General features: G+C 41.2%; 1 protein-coding gene across 11 annotated transcripts in view; it reads right to left on the reverse strand.

The window, feature by feature from the left end:
• Positions 1-20,368, reverse strand: part of SCAPER (S-phase cyclin A associated protein in the ER) — a 568,863-nt gene that overhangs the window by 17,491 nt on the left and 531,004 nt on the right. For all 11 annotated transcript variants that reach the window (XM_034939208.4, XM_034939207.4, XM_063596813.1 and 8 more), the window contains 2 exons: positions 15,664-15,901; positions 10,430-10,579 (listed from right to left, as the gene is read on the reverse strand). In XM_034939208.4, the coding sequence (XP_034795099.1) occupies positions 10,430-10,579; positions 15,664-15,901 (388 nt within the window). The remainder of the gene's footprint in view (positions 1-10,429; positions 10,580-15,663; positions 15,902-20,368) is intronic.

Genomic DNA, 20,368 nt, shown 5'->3' on the forward strand with positions numbered 1-20,368 from the left:
CGCTGGGGATGGGAGGAAGGCTGGTCACAGAAAGCCCTGGATAATATATCAGGAGGCCTGGTTCCAGTGACTTGGAGTAAGTCCTTCTCCTCTCTGGAAATGAGGGGAGTTTGAATAGATGATCTCTGAAGGCCTGTGAACCTGCAGACATAATATAATCCTGTGCTATGGCAATCATGCACTTATGCATCCTATGCTGCCCATACCTGCATAGGTACGACATTTAAACATGGTAAAAAGAGAAGGCGCTTATACTATTTTTTTCTTACAAAGGAAAAAAGTCATCACATAAAATATGCCACCCCCAAATTCTCAATGAGTACCTATTCTGATTTTCTAATCTAGCTTATTTAAGAAAAGAGAACTGATTACTTACACACTTACACACACACACACACACACACACACACACTACTGGAAAGATTATGTCCATTATAGACTAACGGGATATGTGCATGGAGGCACAGGGAGGTGGGCAGATGAATGGACAGCATTTAATAATGCCTTAAAATTCAAAGGTTCTAAGTAGGGTTTGGACCTTTCCTGTGAGAACTGAGGACAAACTTTCCTTACTATGGAGCTTTTGGGTGTTATGAGAACAGGAGGGTTAATAAATGCAGTGCATGGGCTGATAGGTTTTCTGGTCATAACCTAATAGCTGCCAGACAGCATGGATACATTCCACGGAACATTTATGGGCTCTCCAGCACTAGTCTATGACAATTTTATTTAATCATAAAAATATAATAGTCATCAAATCTTTTTGGAGTTTCCAGTTTACTGCTTTCTCAAGTGAAATAAATGGTCTCTCGGATTTCTTCTGCTTTCATCTCTCTGCTCTAAGTATAGTAGGATAAGGTTCCAATTAAGGCCCATTAAATGTTCACATTGATTCATTGAGCCATTCTCCAGTTTCTTTTCCTAACACAATCTCAATGCACCTCTGAGTTGTCTCTGTGGTGTGTTTTGTTTAGCAGTTGCCCATACATAAAATAATTATTTGGGTGTGAGTTCTCCTTCCCTCCCACTTCTATAGCCCAAGGTGGTGAGTGGAGATTCTCCTTCACTGCCTTCCAGACAAGAATAGGTTTATCACCTGTCAGGTGTGTCCAGGTGAACCAGGCATGCCCCTTTGGGAAGGGAAGCTGGCAGCTGACCAGAACCAGACTGATACTCCAAAGTCCCCTTGGCAGCTGTGTCAAAACAGTGTTTTGAGTGGCAGCCCTGAGACTCTGAGGTGGGAGGATCCTCTGTACTTCTACATGTTTTGGTCCACAGAGGAACCCTGTAGGCAGACGCTTCTCACAGGTTCTCCACAGATGGGGAACCATGTTCTGACAGCTGGTCTGGCCATGACTTCCCAATTCATCTTATAATTATCTATTCTTCCTCTATCAGAGCTGAAAGGCTTCTTCAGAGCACCCAGGCTAACTCTTTATACAGACAGGAAACTAAAGCTCAGAGAAGGGCAGTGACTTACCCAGGGTCAAACAGCTGTAAAGCTGTAAAAGGATCCAGCAGTCCTGACTGCTGTACCAATATTTGTTCCATTGTGATGGGCTTTCTGTAACTGATGAGGGTCTTATATAAAATCTCCTATCTCAGGAGAGGTGTTCCCTGTGATTACAGCCTAAGCCTTTATACAGTCTTATCTCAGAGTGATTTTTATTACAAACACCCCCTCCATGGCTGAAGACCAAGGCAAGTCCAGAAAAATTGGTCATGAATTAAACTTTGATAAAAGATTCCTTCTGGCCTCATTTTCTTGTGTTGATTTGATACCCCAATAGAAGATTTTCAAGTGAGCAAAGGATAACTGAGGTTCGTGCACACTCCTGACCTGGCAGCAGCCCCTCAGGCTGGCTGCTGCCTACCTCAGTTGACGTCCTGGCAACACAGCCACTCAGGCAAGCCAGGAGTTCCTTCTGACCTCTCAGAGGTTTGTGGAGTAAAAAATGTATCTAGTGTGAGCATGCGGCACTTTGAACTACCCTTGTGTGGAAAAATTCACTAAAACAATGAAGAAAATAAAAGGTATCTTTTATTTGGATTCTGTGAAGTTGGTAACTTTTAATGCAATTGGCCAAAATTGCTAACTGGCAAATTTCTCCGTTCTTATGTCAGCCAGTTCACTCATCAGAAGTCTCAAAATAAATATTTAGGTATAAATTATTTTTAATTAAGAATTTTTGCTCTACTTTTGGAAAAAAAAACCCACATTTTTTTCTTTGGTGCTACAATATTGAGAGTAACTTGGTTCCAAAATGGTTGCATTGCTGAAACTCAGGCTCTTCCTTAGACATGATGTATTTCTATTTTATGAAAGGAACGTATCTGTCACACAAAGAAAGGAAATACAGAAAGCTGAATGCTTGTGTGACAGCTAAAGAATAAGCTGCCAACTCTGGGAGAACAGAAAGTCCTCGAGTGCTGGAGTTTCCACTCTGAGCCCACCACCGCAGCCTCCATTCACGAACTGGGATGGGGCTAAGGGAGTTTACCAAGTGGGTGTGACCTAGGACTGACCATCTGCCTTTGAGGCAAAGAGTGAAGTAAAAATGTTTGAGCAGGAATTAAGCCAACTCTAAAAGTTCTAAATGCTGGAATGGGATTCTGGAAAACTGCCACTCTTAACACACAATGACTCTAGGAAACCACTCCTTATTTCTGTGTGCGGGGAAACACCCGAGGTGAGTATAACAGATTCATTTTCGGAATTTGTAGTCAAATTAACGTTTGGCGTTTCTCACTAAGTCACTGAGTTACAAAAGAGCTGGAAAATGCATGGCATGCAGCTCAGGCAGAACCAAGTTTCACGAGCTTCGCTGTCCAACTTACTTGCCTGTTCTGTTCCGCCCAGAAGCTTTCAGGAGCCTTTGACAGGGCGTGGTGCAGAGCAGACAGTTACACGATCAGCATGGACTTCACTAGAGAGAGCTCAGTGGGGGCAAAGGGGTTAAGGGGATCCTTCCTTTCAGGGATCACAAGAAACTCCAACTCTGATAGCTGCAATCTATGGGGCCTTTCCAAATGAAAAAGCCAGTTGCTAAACAAAATGAGTATGCAAAGGTGCATATTCCCAATATAGTAATATGCAGGCAGTCAAATCATCAGTCATTTGAGTTAATTTAATTATCAGACCACATTTAATTATCTAATACAAAATGTAAATAAAGTGAGGGGTTGACAGCACATACTAATTATGTTCATTATAATAATTAAATGGGAAGGAATTTAGAAAGAGTCAAGAAAATGCCATAAAATACAGGGAATCTTTTGATTAAAACAACATTTTAATTAGAAACTGCAACCCTATAGGAAACAGAAGATTCATTCCATCAAGGATGGGACGTCACTTTTATTATCCAGGTTTCTCTTCTCAAGTCATCCTTGGTATCAAGGGGCTCAGTCTTTCCAGTTAATAGACTAAATGGTGGCAAATAAAAAGTGCCAATCCTTTATGCAAAGCAGTTACCTAATCAAACAGTAGGCTGCAGCAGGCTTTCAGGATGCCCTGTCTTATAAAGACACAAGCTGCTTTCCCAGTAGGAAATCTATGATGCCCTGTGGACAAATTGGTTCTGTAAATTAACATGACTTCTGACTAATGATAAGGAAATATTAAATGAATTGAGCATCTAATTTCTCCTGTGAATTTCCTCTGATTTACAGAAAGTGGCAACAGGCGAAACAGATTCACTTTCTTAAGTATAGAAGTGAGGTGGAAACTCACTGAACTGCCAGTGGTGAGGCTGGGCTTTGCCAATTCTCGCTTGACAATTCCTTTTCCTTCTCTGAGCCTCAGTTCCTCCACCTACAATATGAGGGAGATGGACTAGATATCTCCCAGAGCCCTTCTAGGATGAAGGTGCCATGAATCTATGACTGAAGAAGCTAAGGCCAGTGCTGAAAACTAAACTTACCACATCCTCTTAGCAAATGCTCGCTTAGCAAATTACTGGATTTCGTGGGGGCAGTAGAAAGGGAATTTAATAGAACTAGTTTTAAAAGTGAAATCAAACTAACAATTAACTTTTCAGTTATAGAAAACTTCCCAACTCTATTGGGATATGAGCAGTTATCACCTCAGCAAGCTGTGGCTATTCCTATACCCTGCCCTTGCCCCGCAGCCTGACTGGCATGGAGTACAGCCATGAGCTGGGGAGCACAGCCTTCAGTGCATGTAAATCAACTGTGGCTGAAGATGGCATCACAGAGCAAGGTACGTGACATCTCACCTGTAAGAAGTCTGCTTATAAGTGTCTGTCATTGGGCTCCCTCTACTAATAGTGAGGAGCCAAAGTATACTGAGTTTTTAATGATAAGTTGCCACACAGTGGGCAGGCAGCTCATTAAGCTGTCTGCTGCAGGCGGAATCTGGAGTAGGGTAAGGAAGGTATGGAAAACCACAAAATAGCTTGGAGTCCCCATGAGATCAAAATGCTGCTCTGTGGTTCTAGTTTCAGCCTTTAAAATGTCACAGACTCATGGAACTCACAGGGGAGGTCATCTAGTATAATCCACTTCTTTTTTGTTTACTTCACTGTGTAAAATATGTGTAACATATAATTTACCATTTCAATTTTTTTTTTTTTTTTTTAAAGACAGAGTCTTCCTCTGTCGCCCAGGCTGGAGTGCAGTGGCATGATCTCGGCTCACTGCAACCTCTGCCCCCCGGGTTCAAGCGATTCTGCTGCCTCAGCCTCCCAAGTAGCTGGGACTACAGGCATGCACTACAGCACCTGACTGATTTTTGTATTTTTAGTAGAGATGGGGTTTTGCCATGTTGGCCAGGCTGATCTCAAACTCCTGACCTCAAGTGATCTGCCTGCCTCGGCCGCCCAAAGTGCTGGGATTATAGACTTGGGCCACCACGCCTGGCCCCATTTCAACTATTTTTAACTCCACAATTACAATATTGTGCAACTGTCACTGCTATCCACTTCTAGAACCAATTTGCTTCTTTGTAGAGTCAGTGATGTTCAAACCTCAAGAGGGGAAAGAATTTATCTATGATCACACAGCTAATGGCAGAGCTGGGGCTAGAACCCAGGCTTTCTATCTGCTAAATTGTGGACCATTTCTACTCATAAAACATGTTCATTTACACTTTCCAAGATCTTTATGAGTCTCCCTGAATAAGGCACACAGATAGGCCCTGGAAGCTTTCCAGTCAGCATCTAAGGGAAAGAATGGCAGTTTCTCAAATGTACTGTCTTGGTGAACCCGCATCATCTTCTACACCCCCCACCGCTAGCCAAGGTGCACTTCAGTGATCGCTAGCAGATGGTACCTGTTACATGCCTGGCTTTCTTAAGCAACGTAAGATGAAATGAAAAGTACACTGAGTTGGGTTTTGCAAAACCTGGATGCTAGCCCTGATCTTTCATAGAGAAATGATTCTCTGTGTCATTTCAGGGAGCTTACTTTATCTTTTAGAAGCCCAATTGCTCATCTGTCTGTGAGGTAAGAATAATTCCTGTACTTACAGCCTCACTAAAGTGCTACTGAGGTTCAAGAGACAAGAGATGGCAAGAATAGTATAAAGAACTCTACAAATATAAGGTATTTCTACCTTATAATATTTCTCTCTCTCTTTTTTTTTTTTTTTTGTTGAAACGGAGTCTTGCTCTGTCACCCAGGCTGGAGTGCAGTGGCGTGATCTCGGCTCACCGCAACCTCTGCCTCCCAGGTTCATGCAGTCCTCCTGCCTCAGCCTTCCCAGTTGCTGGGATTATAGGCGTGTGCCACCACGCTCGGCTAATTTTTGTATTTGTAGTAGAGACGGGGTTTCACCATGTTGGCCAGGCTGGTCTCGAGCTCCTGACCCTGTGATCCGCCCACCCCAGCCTCTCAAAGTGCTGGGATTACAGGCGTGAGCCACCATGCCTGGCTTATAATATTTCTAATATACGGCCGGGTGTGGTGGCTCATGCCTGTAATTCCAGCACTTTGGGAGGCCGAGGTGGGTGGATCACCTGAGGTCAGGAGTTCGAGACCAGCCTGACCAACATGGAGAAACCCCGTCTCTACTAAAAATACAAAATTAGCCGGGCGTGGTGGCGCATGCCTGTGATCCCAGCTACTCAGGAGGCTGAGGCAGGAGAATCGCTTGAACCCAGGAGGCGGAGGTTGTGGTGAGCCGACATGGTGCCATTGCACTCCAGCCTGGGCAACAAGAGCGAAACTCTGTCTCAAAAAATAAATAAATAAATATTATGCTTAGAAATATCATCTCCATAATGTGCAGTGTCTCAGCTTCTTAGAATTACTATCTTTTCTATCAGCTTCTTACTTCTCTACTTTTTTTTTTAATCTTGTTCTTTCTTCTCATAGATTGTTGCATTTCAGCAACTGCCCCAGATGTAAACTGACCTCTGTAATCTTCCCTCAAATCAGAAGTGGATGTCCAGTTTAGTATTCAATCCTTCTGGGAGGCAAGGTGTTGAAACACAGGGTCTGGCTTTTTTCACTTTTCTAATTTCTTCCTCAGCGTGAGCTTACCTCTCACCAAGGATCTTCAAACCTCACTGTATCCTCTTCTTCTCCAACTGACAAGTGACAGGGTCTCAGTCTGTTCCTCCTCCTTGTGTTGACCAGTGCTCTCTCCACCCATTTCATCTGCTTTTTCTCCCATCCCAGCATTCCCAGTCATCACTTTCCCACCATGTCCAAGTCAGGTCTTACATGCCATCTCCAAATATGAGTCACCCATCCCTGATGCCCCTTAATTCGGAGCCCAGAGATGCCAAAATTGTGTGTTTTATCTAAAGGAGAGGATTAGTCTGTGATCCAGCATCAGCAGAAAAACCGTCTGAAATCCCATGAAATTCTGAGTTCAGTAAGTTTATCATAACAGAGTTGGTTTAAGCAAAAAGTTTTAAACCATCCTTAATATGAAATGCACCGAAAGCGCTGAACTTTGTCCTGCAGAACTGCACACAGCAAAATATTATCACATATACAAATTACTCACCTCTTTCAAAGGCAGTAGGCAGTGTCAATATATGATAAACAATTTAAGTATAAAACAAGACATTTTTAGGTAAACCATGAATGTCCATACAAGATAAAGCCATACAGCCATTAAAAATACTTAACAAAGATTCTGATATAATGTTAAGTGCATAAAACAGGACGCGAGCATTTGTACAGCATGACCTCAGCCGTGTAAAATTAGTCATAGAAAAGAGGCTGGAGGGGAATCTGCCAAAATGTTAACAGTGGCTATCTCAGATAGTGAGATCAGGAATAAATGTGATTCCATTTTTTTCTTTATACTTGCCCTGTCTTTTTCTTTCTTTCTTTCTTTTTTTTTTTTTTTTTGAGACAGAGTCTCGCTCTGTCTCCCAGGCTGGAGTACAGTGGCACGATCTTGGCTCACTGCAACCTCCGCCTCCCACGTTCAAGCAATTCTCCTGTTTCAGCCTCCCGAGTAGCTGGGATTTCAGGCGCTTGCCATCATGCCCAGCTAATTTTTGTATTTTTAGTAGAGACAGGGTTTCATAATGTTGGCCAGGCTGGTCTCGAACTCCTGACCTCAGGTGATCCACTCGTCTCGGCCTCCCTAAGTGCTGGGATTACAGGCGTGAGCTACTGCGCTGGCTGCCCTTTTTCACAATAACTAAAATCAGAAAATAAAATCAACTTTTAAGAGAAAATAAAAAGCAATTTAATAGGTTGAATGGATGCACATGAAGCAAAAAAAAATCTACACGGATGATTTCCCTCAACTTTCCTTCCCCTGAGCAGTTTGTAAGAGATCTGTGAACCTACTAGGCCTGGTCCACAGAGAGGACAGAGCATCCCCATCAGGGAGTGTTTGAAAGGGAAGGACACTGTCTGTGCTGTAGAGGTAGGAGGGGAGAAAAAGCTGCCATCTACTCCCCTGGCAACAGGGTCTGTAAAAGGGGAACTTTTCTGTGTATAATATTCTGGTAAGGATCCAAACTGTCTATATTTTAGCCATGGGAATCTTTCTAGAACAGACTGCTTATTCCTGCAGTGCGGTTCAGGGAATGCACTGAACATACACTTTGCCTCCATGCTTACCTGAGGTATCAGAGGCATCAACAATCATCTAGGAAATACAGAGCAGGGCTTAGTGTCCCTCTGAACCCAGATGGCTGTGACTTCCGAGTTCTTGGGCCTGCCTTATTTTTTTTTTTGTCTTTTTTCTCCTTCTCAGGAAAGCAATTTCAGCTCTCGTTGTACAGCTTCTCACCTTGTACTTGGCTCTGCCACCACAACCATCTCTTTTATTCCTACCCAGATCTAGTTTGCTGTAGGCTAGATAAACCTTGCAAACACACTTGTTAGAGATTTGCCTACAATAAAAATTAGAAAGTTTAATCAGAAAAATTAGAAAGGCTGGGCGCAGTGGCTCACACCTGTAATCCCAGTACTTTGGGAGGCCAAGGTAGGTAGATTACAAGGTCAGGAGTTTGAGACCAGCCTGGCCAAGATGGTGAAACACTGTCTCTACTAAAAATAAAAAAAATTAGCTGGGCACGGTGGTGGGTGCCTATAATCCCAGCTACTCAGGAGGCTGAGACAGGACAATCACTTGAACCGGGAGGCAGAGGTTGCAGTGAGCCAAGATCACGCCACTGCACTCTAGCCTGGGTGACAGAGCAAGACACTGTCTCAAAAAAACACAAAAGTTTAGAGTAAGAGTTAAGGGGTTGTTCAGAGGCTTTTTAAAATCTTAGCTACAATCTATACAATTAAGGTTGGCTGAGTAGGGGGCTTTTTTTTTTTTTTAGACAGAGGTTTGCTCGTTTCCCAGGCTGGAGAGCAATGGCGCGATCTCGGCTCATCGCAACCTCTGCCTCCTGGTTCAAGCGATTCTCCTGCCTCAGCCTCCCGAGTAGCTGGGATTACAGGCATGCGCCACCATGCCCGGTTAATTTTGTATTTTTAGTAGAGACGGGGTTTCTTCATGTTGGTGAGTATGTGGCTGGTCTTGAACTCCTGACCTCAGGTGATCCACCTGCCTCGGCTTCCCAAAATGCAGGGATTATAGGCATGAACCACTGCGCCCGGCCAAGTAGGGGGCTTTAGATAAATGAGGTTGTCAGGAATTACTATTTGATATGCTAGTTATGCCATAATCCCAGTTTCAAAGATAAAGAGAAATAAGGTACTTTATTATTAGTAAAAAATCTATAACAGATTTTCCAGCATCTTAAAAAAGCAGAAAGCAAGCCAGGTGTGGTGGCTCACACCTGTAATCCCAGCATTTTGGGAGGCCAAGGCAGGAGGATTGCTTGAGCCCAGGAGTTCAAGACCAGCCTAGGCAATGTGGCAAAGCCCCATCTCTGCAAAAATTAGCTGGGTGTGATGGTACCCGCCGGTAGACCCAGCTACTCAGGAGGCTGAGATGGGAGGATCGCTTGAGCCCAGGGGGTCAAGGCTGCAGTGAGCCATGATCATGCCACTGCACTCCATCCTGAATGACAGAGCAAGAACTTGTCAAAAAAAAAAAAAAAAAAAAAAAAAAAGCAGAAACCTATTTACAAATGAAATCTATGAAATCTTTCTTTTTTTTTAATCTATGAAATCTTGCTCAGAAACCAAATAATTAAAGCAGTTTAAAGCAAAACTACTCTGAGTGACCTAAGCGGGAGAGTCCTACCCTCTCAGCCTCTCACCAACACCAAAGGAAGGCTCTAAGCACCTAGGCAGAAGCCAGGAGCCAAGAACAGTTTCATAGAGCACCAGACTCTAATACTATATGAAAAGTGACCCAACTTGGAAGATGTAAACTACCTTATCAAAACAAAAACCCTGATAGCTAGAGCAGCAGACTCCATGTGGTAAGGAAGTAGATAGTAAACAATCTACATGGTAAGAGAGTACATGCTTCTCTGTGGCTTAAGAATATTTTATTAAAAATATTTTATTTTTATAGCTCTAAGAGGAGGCCCTAGGGCTAATCTAGTTCTTATCAAATCTATTTGAAGAGGGCCAGGTGTGATGGCTTATGCCTGTAATCTCAGCACTTTGGGAGGCCAAGGCAGGCAGATCACCTGAGGGTCAGGAGTTCAAGACCAGCCTGGCCAACATGGCAAAACCCCATCTCTACTAAAAATACAAAAAATTAGCCAGGTGTGGTGGCGGTTGCCTGTAATTCCAGCTACTTGGGAGGCTGAGGCATGAGAATCGCTTGAACCTGGGAGGCAGAGGTTGCAGTGAGCCGAGATTGCACCACTGCATTCCAGCCTGGGTGATAGAGCGAGCCTCTGTCTCCAAAAGAAAAAAAAATCTATTTGAAGAGAAGGAGCTAGAGGCATATTCCTGCAGTCTGGTTAAAGGGCTTTACAGAGGACATTTGGGTTCCAGCCCGCTAGCCTGCCTTTTCTCATTCCAATACCTCACACTCTCAGCACTGGGGGAGCAGTCTAAGGAACTTTCCAGGGCCTCTTACCTGGTTATCTGGGTGGTTGACAGTGAAGTAGCCCACACAGACGATGACCTCATGAAGGAGGCTTTCACAGGAGACTTGGCTGCAGTGGCCCAGCAGGGAGCTGGCCATGTGCCGGAATGCAAGGGACAAGCCCTCTGCCCCTACAATAGACTGACAAAGACAAGGAGCAGTTAGAAGCCCTCAGCCCAGGGAGAGCCAGGGCTGCAAATCACAAAGCAAGACTGGCCCTGTGCACTTTCTGCCAGGGCCACGGTGGTGGAAAAACATGACATTTCTACAGTACTATGCTTAACGTTTTAGTTTAGGGGTTCTTGTTCTAATAAATGTCCCATAATAAATGCAATGTTTAACCTGAAAAGGGACAGTAGTAGACCAAATGCCTGTACCACGTGGATCAAGACATTATCTACCTAAAGCACAGTTATTTATTCTATTTTTAATAACTTAATTTTTCTCATATACAAATATTCTTGCTGTAGAAAATCTGGAAAAGTATAAAGAACCTAAAATTCACCTGTAAATCTACCATTTAGCTAAATTCCAACACTTTTTTTTCTGAAGGAGAAAATATTTTCTTGTACACAGAGTTAAACATATATTTCTAATTATGTTTAAACAAAAAATATAAATAACAACTAGTTATTATTCAAATAAGTAGCTCTATAAACTAAAGGCTCCCAAAAGAATGTAAAAAAAACAAAACAAAAAATTCTCCCTAAAACCATGAAATCCCTCAGCTATGGGACTTCTGGGATCCTTTCTCCAGACAGGCAAAGGGCTGTCGGCGGTGGGCGACTCAAGAAGAGAGTCTGAGTCTGTCTGTGCAGCCTGCAGCTTCTATTTAATAAACATGTCAAACAGACAGAGCGACAGGAGGGCAAAGGGGAGAGGCGAAGCCCACAGAATATACTCGCAGCCCACACTGGAATGAAGCACCACTGCTGGCCTGTGGGAAAAGGCAGAGTTTTAAACTCATCTCTTGATTTGAGGTCTTAGTGGGCTTGAACCAGGTTGGATACGTTGCAGCTTGGAAGTTTCAATGAATTCACTTCACTTAACAGTGGGTGAAACAGAGCCATTTTAGTGAGCATTCCTGAAACAAAATTACTGCTAAATTTTAAGAGTGCCTTTTGTCTGTTTCACAGCCCCAAAACAAAAAAATGTTTTTCAAGCCCCAAAGAGACTTCAGAAGGACTTTGCTCCTTTAAATCAAGTAGTGACACCTTCTCAGCTCAGCCTTTATTTAATTAGTCACGTCCAGCATGCTGTGACCCAGTGCCCTCTGTTTAACCTTCACTGATAAGAACAGGTCAAGGGGCATATAAGTTTGAATATAAAAATTAAACCAATTTTCAAGGAAACTATATTTCCTTTTTAGCCAGAATTAATTGCCAAGTCAGTACATTGATTTGTTTCCTGAGACCACCTTCAATTGTAAAAACTGTCAAATTGAATGCAATATACAATATCCCCAGTCTCAAGGCCACCCATGCCAATATGAATTCAGAGTGAAATCAGACTCTTTGCTGAAGAGGGAAAAATATTTTGACAGCCTTATTGGTATACAATGAAATGGAACCAGCTAGGAAAATACTCTAATGGATAACCTTTTGTACTATTACATGATGGGTTCTCACACAAAATAAGCATACAGGTTTGTGGCTTTGAAGAAGGGTGAAGGAGCACTGGGAATGCTGCATTCAGTTTCCAACCTTCTGACTCAGCATGTCTGTTTAGGTAAATTCTTCTTTTCAGAAACTCAGTCAGTTCACATTTTCTGGGGGCCTACTATGTGCTAGTGAGCACAGCACTTTTATGCAATCATATTTAATCCTCAAATAGTCTTGTGAGGTAGGTGTTCTTAATCTTTATTTTACAGATGAGGAAATGGAGTCTTAAGTGTTTAAATGACTTGTCTAAGGTCATACAATTTGAAGAGGTAATGTGATGGCTCAAAGTCAGGTCATTCTGACTCCAGATTCAGGGGTCTAATGAGGATGCCTCCCTGTAACAGCTCTGTATTCTTGTGATGCATTCGAACCCAAATCATCAACATGTCTTATATCATCTTGTCTAACTCTGCAGCAGGTCAGACAATTTATCTCACTTCAGTTTTTTTCTTCAATTCCTTTGAGCCTCCCAGGCAATTCATAAACTGTCTCTCAGATTTTTCTGAGGTCAGATCATGCTGAGATGTACACCTTCCTTCTTTCCACTTAAAATCTCTTTTCCTGTCCTTTACATACATAGATCCTAAAATCTCACTTTTGACATGTAAGTTGTTTTGATGAACTAGAATATGAGTTTCTCTGACCATAACTATCACAAAAATAGTAGTTTTCTGGAAAACTCATCCGTTGCTATATAGTACAAATACTATGTATTTAATTTACTTAAGCATTATATTCTTGATCACGTCCATCTACGTAAATGGTGTCTATGTAGACAGATGTGTTGCTTTAGCTGGTGAAGCCTGTGTTTCCCTTCCCTTGAATATGGAAGGCTTATGACTGATTCAACCAATAAAGTATGGTTGATAGGTAAGTATATGACTTCTGAGGCTAAGTCATAAAAAGTCCTGTAGCTTTTGTTGGTTTCTCTTGGAACTCTTGCTTTCTGGAAGCTTCCTCTTAGGACACTCCCACTCAGAATCGAGACACCATAGTGTTTTAAAAAGCCCAAGTCACATGGAGAAGCAGTAGTAGATGCTCTGGCCACCAGTCCTAGGTGAATCTTGTCTTTGAGTCATCCCAGACATCAAACATGACAGTAAAGAGCCTCCAGATGACTTTAGCTCCTAGCTGTAGCCATGACATCATGGAGCAGAGACAAACCATTTCCACTGTGATAAGCCCCATCTGAATTCTGAACTCCTAGAATCTGTGATCAGAAATAATTGTTTCCCCCACTAAGCTCATCTGTTTGTTTTTAAATGCATAAAAGTAATTAAGAAAAAATATGTAGTCATTGCTATATTAAAGGCCCCGATGCTAGAAATTCTGGGCATTTAGGTCCCCTCACATGCTGATGAAGAGTCAGAAAGAAACATGAAGGGTAAAGCGTACCTGGAAACTACAGCTAGGAAGAGAATGAGAAAGAGTAAAGGCAAGACTGATAAAAGAAGAGAGGAGAGACAGGAGAGAGACACAAAAGAAGAAAAAACAGGAAGGAAAGAACTGAGAAGGAAATATAGAGTTGCATGAGAAGAAGGAAGAAAAGGTACTGGAGAATTGTGAGAACCAGTCAAGAAAGGACATTCCAAATGAGAGCCAGGGCATTTGATTTTGAGGATAATTGTTTTTTATTTATTTTTTATTTATTTTGTTATTTCATTTCTTTTTATCCCTAGAGACCTTGATTTTGAGAATAGCTGAGCCCTCTTGAACCACTCTGGTTTTATTCCTGCTGTTTTCGGCAAAAGTGGCTCAAGTAGGGGATAAGTTTCAAGATGGATATAGCAAGGATCTGGAAAGGAGAAATGTTTTTATCTTAGTTGGGCACAAAGGATTCCAGAAATAGGCTTTTGATTTTTCTTTTTGATTTTTTTCTTTTCCTTTTTTTTTTCTTTTTCCTTTTTTAATGAAATCACTTGACATTATCGCCCATTATTAAGCCCTTTAGGCTTAAAGGCACTAGGGAGCAGGTCTGGTGAAGTTCAGTGGTGCGCCTTTGAGAGTGAGCCTGCACAGGCCACAAGTTCACAGGAGGAGAGGGGCAGGGAGCAGGGACCTAGGGCTCCCTGATGGAGTGACTGACCGAACAGCTGACTTATCCTAGATGCTTGTTTATGATATGGAGTCCCCTGTAGCAGTATAAATGTTGGCCAAGAAGACCCGTGAAACAGGAAGCTAAGAGACAGTTTTTAGATATTTGCTATTCCATAATCTGTTAACAAAAGAAATCACTCCCTTTCGACCCAGCTGATGGGTAGACTGGTGGACTCCGTATCCTGAGCATGTAAAGTTAAGGTTCCCTGATTTCCAAACTGTTTCTAGACAGAATACGGTGGGCTTACGTCTTCATAAAGCACAGATGTTATGTTCAACCCTGAGGCAAGAACTACTGACATTTTTTGGAGCAGATATCTCTCATTTATAAGTGGCTGTAACCTCCCAGAACTCTACGTATTGTGCAGTCAGTTACCACCTAAGGCTAGTTCAACTGCTCTGGAGACAGAAAAGCATTAACCCAAAGGAAAGGATTTCTGTTCTTGTGACAGATAAACTAATTCTACAAAGTTGAAAGATACTAGATCCAATGATACAACTTAGTCACAAGTTTCCTTTTTTGAACAAAATGACAGGAAGACATCAATTAAAGAATGGCACATTTGTCATCAGCTACAATATAGAAGTATTCTTCTCATCTCAGAATGGCAAAGTCCACTATTTTCATACATTTGTTTCTCTATAACCTTTCTCCCTTGGAGCAAAGCAATTCATCTAAATTATGGGTTCATCATCTGCCAAATTTGTTCCTTTTTTAATGAAATCACTTGACAGTTAATAAACTGAAAGAGAAAGTCTATTCCTTGGGGCTTGCTCTGTTCCAAAGGTTCAGTGTTTTTGAAAATTAAATTTCCTACATGAAAAAAAAAAATCTGTTTCCAGGCTGACAGTCTGGTGTTATAGCATAAAGCAATTCTTCTTTCTTTAGCTATACAAACTTAATAGCTAAAGATGCAAATCCCTGTAAAGCTAGTTATACACTTTACATTGGACACAAAATCAGCTAAACCATCCGTAGAAAGTCATATCAATCAATTTATCTAATTTTGGTTCTATTTATGTAAGAAACCATTACTTTCCTTAATATTTAAAAGTTGATGAGATGATAATGTCCTGATATAAAGAATTCCAGACAAAAGATTTATAAATAGCAGCATGGCAAAGGATGAACAAAGGCTTTGGGGTGGGAGAGTCATGGTTACTAGTCCTGGTTCACAAACATGTAACCTTGGGCAAATTACTTAACTGTCAGCTTCTCTATCTGTAAAATGGGTATAATAATACTTTGCATGGTAGCTATGAGAATAAATGAGAATGCTAGATGTTATAGATCATCTAATACAGTTCCCAGAAAATAGTAGTTTAATAAATTATAATATATATTATAATTCCATTTAATGTAGTTTATTCCTTATGCCCCAATTCAGGAGAAGAATCTGACATCCTATCTACACTAAAATACTAACTCTTGATTGGTTAACATCGATATAAACCAATACTTGGTACCTGAAAAGCAGGCAGATGAAGAGCTGCAAAGCTGTTGAAGAAACGTAAACTCTGAATGGCCACTTGGATGGTATTTTGAGTGTAATTCTCCTTGGGACTGGCAGTGCTGGGGTCCAAGATGGTGCCATGGAAGAGGACACAGTAGAGCATATGAAGAACTCCAGCCAGGTCGGTTGCCTGAAGAGCAGCTGTCAGCCCTGTGGGATCCTGGCGATTATTGTCAAATATGCTGTATGACCTGACAAAGAAACATTCAGTTCTTTGAGAAAAACTACTTAAAGGATGTTAGCAATTTGTATAGGTTAAATGAAACAAGACAAGCAGACCGTTAAAAACAAACCATCTGAGTTGTATAGTATGGTAACAAGAAACTTCAAGGAATAAATGCAGCCCTCCCCACCAACTGCACTGTGGCTTTTTCTTCTCCTGGAAGACCAGGCTGCTGCAGCAGTGTCAACTGAGCACTCTGCAGCCAGTGCTGAGGCTGCCAACCACCCTTCCCACGCTTTATAGCCTACATAGCCTCACTTTGTTTAGTATCCTGGGTCTGGGCAAAGTGGACAGAGTCTGTGAAAGCTTTTGGGACTCAGAGGCCAAAAACACTCCTAGCTTCCTTTCTGGATATATAAAGGCACTCTTCTTAGGGAAGGCAGCTATTAGGGAAAGCATGAGGCCTCAAAAACCCAGTAATGTGTTGGTATACTGTGGTAGGGAGATTCTTCAGCTGCTATTGAAGCCCCTTTTCCAACATTGAGCAGTACAGGCAGGACAGGTTGTAGAAGCCACAGTCCCAAGAACAAGCAAGTACTGGATTAGGTCTGCACAAATCAGATGAAGTCAGCTTAGCTACCGTGGCAGGTAATGTTACAGAAGAGCAAGAAGAGACAATGGCAGTGGCAAATGAATTCCTAAAATCAATAGTAAAGCAGCAGGGGTATGCTAAATCTACCTCATCCTTGAACTAAGGTATTTTTTATTTTTTTTCTTTTATTTTTTTTTAAATTTTTCCCTTCTTTTCACAGGTGTTAAAAAAAAAGTAGAACCACTCAATGTGAGGCTTGAACCCACTGACTCTGGGATTAAGAGTCCCATGCTCTACCAACTGAGGTAGCCAGGCAATTCTGAATTAAGGTGTATGTGAAGCATCCAGAGACCAAGAGCAGGCAGTTATAGTAAACATGGCTGCCAAGCATTCACCCTTTTAAACAGAAACTGTACAAAGATTTCTAAGGAATCACCTCTCCTTAACTCATAGCCAATATGCTTCACATAGACCTCCCTCCCTATTTACTCTGGCTCAAGGGTGCCCAGGCCTAAGGTAAGCCACACATTTCTCTGGCTGTTGAGCATCACTCAGGGATGCCACACGTCACAATCAGAGCTAATGGGATAGAGGGAGATACTTTTGCTGAGACGTTTGGGAAGAAGTCATCACTTTTTCCTCTACTGGGTTTGAATCTGAGATGTAAGGTCTGGAGTTGCTATAGCCACTTGTAACCACTGCACAAAACCTCAGGTATCTTATTGCTCTTTCTTCATGACACTCTGATTTTTCTCAGGAAGGCAAGTTATAAGTTTCTACTCAATGTCTTCCTTTAATTTGGCATGATCTACACAATACTGAGCAGGAGTGCTTTTATGTTTCTGTCATGGCATAATACCTTTCCCTACTTTTTAACACTACGAGTTAGTGTTAAAAATCTGGGTTAGTGTGTGTATAGGTATGTGTGTGTGTGTGTAAATACACACACACACATACCTATACACACATATATATACATATATACACATATATATAGGTTGTCATTTGTCATTCTTTCAGCTGGAACCCAGGATGGGAGACAGTCCTTGAAGAACTATGCTTACTTCATTATCTTTCCCAGAAGCACTCAAGAGGTGTCACTAATTAAACAAGAATTGAGAGGTGCTGACTGGCAAATTTCTAGTATCTTGTCTAGTTTTCTCAATTCATAACTTAGTTTTTCCAAAGAAATCATTTTATTCATTTTACTTTGCTAGTTGCATCAAAGCAGTTTTATTCATAACCACGGTACACATTCATTTCTTGAATGTGCACTATTTCTAGTATTTCTAAGAATACAGCCAAATGATACGACATCTTCATACACCTTGTTCTCTACTCAAGAAAGAAGCTCTCTTATGAAATACTGTCATCTTATTTATATGGCAGGATCTGCCAAGTACATTCATATCTTTCACCTTATCTCATTCTTACTGGGTTTTCATAGTTGGTAGAGAAGTTATTCATCCTGTCATTGTGCACATGAAGCAAGTGAGACCTAGAGAAATAAGGTGAAGTGTTTTAGGTCATACAAATTTTTAGTGGCAAAAGCAGGGATATCACCCAGGGCTTTTGACTGTTTAGGGTCAGTGCTTTGTCCATGGACCAAAACATCCAGGTCAAACGGAGGCTGACCTCTTTTCTCTCAATGTCTTCTTCTAAGTCAAATTTTGTGATTAAGTAAATACTGTTAAGATATACAGAGACTATAATGCAATCTTGTATTGTCAAGGGGAGATATTTTTGTCTCATAGTACTCAATAAAAACAAAAGCTTAAGAAATGATATTTATTTGCTTATAGGTATATCTGAACCTTTACACAAACTTCTGTTAGCTAATGTCAGCTGGCCCTTACTTCCTTCCATTAAAGCCAAAAGAGTTAGGGGTCAGACCCTGACTAGAGACGTGAGTAGAGATTAATGTGTCTGAGTTTATTATATAGGTTCCAAAAAGGGGCCTGTGTTTGTTTAACACTGATTGCCTTTTAGAACCAGTGACAAGTCAGAAGATATTTCTCCCTAAAGCTAATTTCTAATAGGTTTTCAGAACCTTGAGGATGAGTGACATCATTGCTGGTGACAACAGTTTTACTGCTCTGTGATTCAGAATGGTGACTTTCCCTTTACTCTTGTGTTGCTTTTAAACTGATTATCAGCATATTCTAATACAGATATTCAGGAATATAGCTTTTTCATTTAAAACATCTTATAATACTTAGTCTTTCTAGCATTTATTAAGTGACAAGAATTCACTATTTCCTCTTCCGAAGAATACGTGTAAAAAATCTTTTTTTAAAAAAAAGTGAAGGTTATCAGAACATCTCCTCTCCTGCACCATTATTTAGGAAAACACTAATCTGATGGATTATAAAACAATACAGCCCAGTCTTTTGCAAATATTATCCTAATGAAATGAAAACGGTAATTGAGGAAAATCTGCTAAATAAGCATTTAAGAACTTAGATGTGGAAATGGTTCAAAATGCATAAAATAGTGCTTCATGGAAAAGACCATTCATGTTGAAGAGAGCCCACAGAATATATGGGGGCAAGGGGAGGGTTTGACTGTCCCATTTGGCTTCCACAGGACTAATGTAGACCTGAAGGGACCATAGAGAATGTTTACTTTTGATTTAGCTTGAAGTACAGATAATTTGTCCATGAACAGGCCACTGGCTTCTGTTGGTCTTAACTGTCAGTTATAATCACTTTAAGCCTAAATGTTTATAAGAAAAAAGTAAAAGGCCTTATTCATATCAGGCATGTGTAATGAAGTTTTCTTCAAAAAATACATAGAAGATGTGAAAAATAAGATCTGAAATTTTGTATAGTACATTCTGAGATATTTGTAATTTTACCAGATTTTAAGGTGTTTTTGTTAGGTCTCCAGGACTAGAGATCTTAGTGAGATATTCATTTCTGTTTATCAAAAGCTAGATTCAATTAGGAAAAACTAAAATTGGTTTTTCATCAATACTGCACAATGCCTGACAAACCTACTTCACCTTAAAGGAGAGTACAGCTGGGCAAAAACAGCATGATTTGTGTGGGCATGAAGTGCCATCCATTCCATCTTCATAAACCACTTATACACTGGGCCTTAGTTGGCCTAAAAAAGCAGCTGTGACAGTTCCAGACTCTATAATCCCTTTTCTTCTGTTTGTTTGCCCTCATTTCCATGGTCCCCAGATTTCCAGCTTGGTAACATCCACTCTGATCTTCAGTGCAGGTGATCTTCTAGATTGCTCTCTTAGCTTCTTGGAGTTTGGCTTCGTTTTGGAATCCCTGAGGGATCTTGTGAGAACATCCCATTTTAGCCCTTAAACCCACAGACCTGCACTCAAAGATCTGCATAGTGTTGGAGTGGGTGAGACTAAGTCATTGTCTCCCCCAATGATGGATGAGAATTTTACTGTTCAAGGAGAGGTAAATTATTTCTCAGCAGTATCCCCGTTTTTGGATATTATGTCCTGGGATATTCTGAGAAAGCCAAACTGTATCCAGTGACAACATCATTCATCAGGGTTTAAGGTGAGCACAAACAGGCATGATGTTCTGTCAGGTATTCTGTCTAAAAAGCCAAAGTACCTGTGCTCCGGGAACTCTGAGCACCTGTGATGTGCAAGGTTAAGGAAGACCAAGCCCCTGTTCTAGAGGCATTACAGTCTAATAGGGGCAGGTGGGTGTATCAGTTTCCTATTGCTGCTGGAATAATTACCACAGGCTAGTGGCTCAAACAATAAAACATTTAATATTTTACAGTTCTGAAAGGCAGAAATTCAAAACAGATCTCACTAGGCTAAAATCAAGGTGTCACAAGAGCTGTGTTCCTTTTGGAGGATCCAGGGGAGAATCCGTTTCCTTGGCTTTTCCACCTTCTAGAATATGCCTGAATTCCTTGGCT

Source organism: Pan paniscus, chromosome 16, assembly GCF_029289425.2.
Source record: "Pan paniscus chromosome 16, NHGRI_mPanPan1-v2.0_pri, whole genome shotgun sequence".
Lineage (NCBI taxonomy): Eukaryota > Metazoa > Chordata > Mammalia > Primates > Hominidae > Pan > Pan paniscus.